General features: G+C 43.4%; 1 protein-coding gene across 1 annotated transcript; it reads left to right on the top strand.

Annotated features, from left to right (window-relative positions):
• The first annotated feature begins 1,049 nt into the window (after nucleotides 1-1,049).
• On the top strand, nucleotides 1,050-4,438 carry tob1b (transducer of ERBB2, 1b). The gene is made up of 2 exons (XM_075457587.1): nucleotides 1,050-1,282; nucleotides 2,303-4,438. Exon 2 carries the CDS (start codon nucleotides 2,457-2,459, stop codon nucleotides 3,465-3,467), a length of 1,011 nt encoding a protein of 336 aa, XP_075313702.1. The 5' UTR covers nucleotides 1,050-1,282; nucleotides 2,303-2,456; the 3' UTR covers nucleotides 3,468-4,438.
• The last annotated feature ends 268 nt before the right edge of the window (nucleotides 4,439-4,706 follow it).

The raw sequence follows: 4,706 nt of genomic DNA, 5'->3' as shown, positions 1-4,706 counted from the left end.
CAATCATATACGCCTCTGAAATTATATTGACTCCTCAGCTGTTCCCTCTAGGGAGCCTGTGAGTAGCTGGCAGCTCTCCTATAAATCAGCTCACATCTAACATTCACAAATATGGCATACAACATTGAGAGGGGTTATGAGTCTGGGGATACTGTGTCTCCACTCTCCTCCTCCTTCAAAAGGACAGCCTGCCTTCTCTCCTCCTCCTCTCCTCTCCTGCCTCCTCCTTCACATCTGTATAATTCATGTGGCTTTGTGTTTATTGTGCAAACGGGCAGTGGGAGCCCATGTTAGGTAAGAGAACAAGCTGTGGCGTCCAACACCTTGGGTCTGATGGGGGAGAGCTTATACTCCATGTACTGCACAACTGCTAAAAACAAGTAGGCAGCCTTTAGGCACCGGAGAGCTGCCTGGATCCAACTTTACAATCCACAGATCTAAAATTAACAATGTCACAAGTCAACAGCAATAGGTTTATAGTGATTGCAATTTTGATACGTGTTCACAAAATGCTGTAAATTGTGCTGTATCACAGAACACCACAGAAGATTTAGAAACACACGTACAGCTGGCTCCTGTAACATCAAAATGTCATTGGCAGGAGCAAGGAACACAACCACTAGCAGGTGTATCCCTCCGCAGTGGAAGACGTCTTGCTCTGTTTAACCCTGTAGTGGAAAGAGTGGGGCTAAATTTGGTTTGATTTAAGGACATTTCCCTAGTTGATAACTACAATCATACCGATTACTGAAGTTGTTCTCATCTCAGTAAAGTTTTTGTTTGGCCATTGGTGTGGCGCACAACTGAGCACTAACTCTATACACACCAACAACGTAGTCGAAAACACATGAAAGGCAAACCACTACCGTAAATAGAAACCTACCTTTGATTGAGCACACAATAGTCCAATCACAGCTGTAGCTTTGGTGGTAGTTGGTGACGTAGACGCGCCTAGCCAATAAGGGCACGTTTCTGGGTGTTGACCTCTGTGAGCCGCATCACCACCTCCTCGGTGTCCGTGGCGGAGGACTACTATAAAAACAAAGCAACCCAAGTTTTAAAGGGCAGAGTTGTAAAAACTCCCAGGCTGTGGGGAGTCATTTTCAAAACCCACAATTCGGACACAATACCCCACAGACGTGAAATCGCCTGGATCAGCAGCGTCGTGGACAACAACAACAACAACAACATTATTTTCTGTCACCTCTAGAAAGCAACATTTGGAGCTGTACAAGTGGAGTGGACTCTGGCTGGGCACGAAGGACCTGCTGTGAATTTCCATGTAAGTAAATAATAATGTAACGTCATCAAACTGAAGTAGTCGTGGGTTGTTTTCCTGTTTTTCAGTCTTTTTCAACGGTGACACTGAAGAACTACAAGATTTATCGTCCAGTATTTAATTGGTAATCCACCTAGCTAATTAAAATGCTACGTAACTTGTTATAGATTAATGTGCCTGTCAGTGCAGATAAAAGCCTTTTTTTCTTTTTTCTTCCGTTGCCAGTGACTTAAGTAATCTTAAAATTAGCTCTCGGTGTGTGTATCCTTTAGTCAATTTACTCGCTGTCAGTGCTAGCAGCACTGATAACCAGCTGGTCGAGCTAAACATTAACAGTATCTGGCGTCTAGATGGCTAGCTTGCTACATTCTGCTCCCACCCTTCATTAAATTGGCCAACAAATGCTAGCACCGAAAAAGCGGGTTATGGCGAGAGCTGAAGTCGTTTTTTGCATACTCTTATTTTTACGGCGTCGTCGTGTAAGGAACAGAGTGTCTTTATGGTCGTGGTTAGACTTTGAATGATTATGTAATTGCAATTCTCGTCGCAAGCTAGTACGTGCCGCTCTGGTTGCTGTAACAGACGCACGGGGAAGGCACTAGAATAGCCTTTTGAATTTTTTTTTTTTTTTTTAAAGACATTTTTCCCTCGATTCGTGAGCCAGGAATTTTGTCTGAACATGTCAATATGAGGCAGTCGCAAGTCTGACTATTGACACTTGCCATTAGATCCGCCGCCCTCGCAGAGGTCAGGGTTGGGAGCGTTTATCTGTCACACTAGCCCGCTGGGGAACACGCACTGCTGACACCATCTGAGTCAGTGGACTGTTTATTTATAGCTGTTGCTATTGTACAGCCCAGAGGTGCAGTGATTACACTGTTAGTTTTTGAGTAGATGCAGATATGTCATTAATCACTTGTCATTTATTGGCCAAAACGGCTTAATGGGTTTGAATAATAACACTTCCCCCTTTTTTCTTTTTTTTTTCTTCTTTTTGTTTGATTTACCCCTCCCCCACTCCAGGATCTTGAACCCAACTCTTCAGGGAGGATATTAATTTTGTCAACAAGCACTCAAGGTTTCTCATCACACTGGTCACGGCTGCCTTGGAGGTTTTTTGCTATTCGGAGAACAGCGACTCTGTAGGTAGAAGGAACCCCTCGTCACTGAAGCAGCTATGCAGCTTGAAATTCAAGTAGCACTCAACTTTATTATTTCCTATTTATACAACAAACTCCCCAGACGACGTGTGAATATCTTTGGCGAAGAGCTCGAGAGACAGCTGAAGAAAAAATATGAAGGCCATTGGTACCCGGATAAGCCATACAAAGGTTCAGGGTTCAGGTGCATCCATGTAGGGGAGAAGGTGGATCCTGTGGTGGAGCAGGCAGCCAAAGAGAGCGGGCTTGACATTGAAGATGTCCGGAATAATCTCCCTCAGGACCTTAGCGTGTGGATTGACCCATTTGAGGTTTCCTACCAGATTGGGGAGAAAGGACCAGTCAAGGTGTTGTATGTGGATGATAACAATGAAAACGGGTCGGAGTTGGACAAGGAGATCAAGAACAGCTTTAATCCCGAGGCCCAGGTCTTCATGCCAATCAGTGACCCCATCGGCGCTTCCTCTGAGTCCAGCTCCCCCTCCCCTCCTTTCGGGCAGTCTGCTGCTGTGAGCCCATCCTTCATGCCACGCTCCACCCAGCCCTTAACCTTCACTACTGCCACCTTCGCTGCCACCAAATTCGGCTCCACTAAGATGAAGAGCAGTGGCCGCGGTAACAATGCCAACAACGGCAACAATGGCAGTAGCAGCAAGGTGGCCCGCACCTCCCCTACCAATAACCTGGGTCTGAATGTCAACACTCTACTGAAGCAGAAAGCCATGTCCACCTCCATGCACTCGCTGTACGGGCTGGGCCTGGGTCAGCAGCAGCAGCAGAAGGCCTCAGCTCTGTCCCCCAACGCCAAGGAGTTTGTGTTCCCCAGCCTCCAGGGCCAGTCCAGCCCTGGAGCCGTGTTCCCCGGGGAGGGCTCCCTGGGGCTTGGCCCACTGCAGTACAACAATGCCTTTGACATGTTTGCAGCCTACGGAAGCCTCAACGACAAGTCCCTTATGGATGGTCTCAACTTCAGTCTGAGCAACATGCAGTATTCTAACCAGCAATTCCAGCCGGTCATGGCTAACTAAACTTATCAACATGCTATTTATGAATGACGTTGGCTCAAAGAGAAGGAAAAACAAAAACGCACACTTAGAAACTGGACTGAAGGATCTAGCATTGACTCAGTGAAGCGCATGTGCCCAAGGGTGTTTTTACTGTGCCCCCTTGAGTTTGTTTCTACTAAAAGCTTGTTGTACAAACACATCCAAGCTTGGTTACTTCAATTCAACATGCATCATTTGTTTTTCTTTTTCCTTTTTGCCAACCAAGCACAAAATTTTTTACTTTAACAAATGACTCCAAAAAACCGTAAAATACAAGCTTCAAGTTTTGGCCTCTTACAGTATTTTACAGGTGGTAAGACGAGGTTGATTTTTATGAATTGGCACTACTAAGTGGGGTTACTTGGTCTTTTTCTAATTGTATAATTTAATTTAGTACAGAGTTTGTAAGATATCAGAGTATATATTGTTTCTATGACATGGTGTTGCATTTATATCTTTTTACTACTCCAGTGATCTGTGATGGCTGCAGCAGCTTTTCTTTTTTCTTTTTTAAAGATAATTGTTAAATAAATCCATCTTTGAAAGGAGAAAAAACCGGCAAAAAAAAAACAAACTACATCAAATATTCTGAAGATTGTGTACAGAGTATACCTTAGTGGTGGAATTCAAATGTAGGAATATTTGCTTTTTTTTCAGAAAGATGAATTGTATTTTCTGTTAAGAGGTTTAAAAAAAGATTTTGCTATACTATGGACAAAATGTAATCGTATGAATATTAATTTTGTACCTACATTGTGCAATACTTGATAAAGAAAAAAATACAGTATAACAAAGTATTTTGAGTCAGTGTCTTACATGTCAAGAGGGACTGAAATAGTTTATATTGTTAAGTTTGTATTAAATGCTTAAAAATTATATGCTTGTCTTTATTTTTTTTAATTTCATATTTGCACCCTGGTCTTTTTAATAAAATAAAGTACAGTTGAACATGATCTGTTGGAAGTGGACTTATTTATTAGCTCTGAAATGCTGACTTCACGGTTAATATTTAACCAGCAGCAGATCCTGTACGCCGGCAGATAACGCTGATGGTTGCATGGTGGGCGTTGCCCTTCTGTGTCAGGAGGCTAATTTAAGGCTGAAATTGATAATGTAATCTATGCGGTAATGTATAGCCTGGAGCTGGTGTACTGTAAACTTTGGATCTGTTCAGGGCTCGGACACGAAGTCGACTTGTTGCTAAGTGGCAGTGGAGATGGG

Source organism: Odontesthes bonariensis, chromosome 23 (genome assembly GCF_027942865.1).
Source record: "Odontesthes bonariensis isolate fOdoBon6 chromosome 23, fOdoBon6.hap1, whole genome shotgun sequence".
Taxonomy (NCBI): Eukaryota; Metazoa; Chordata; class Actinopteri; order Atheriniformes; family Atherinopsidae; genus Odontesthes; species Odontesthes bonariensis.
Note: the sequence above shows the minus strand (reverse complement) of the source record. Positions and strands in the feature narration are given on the sequence as shown.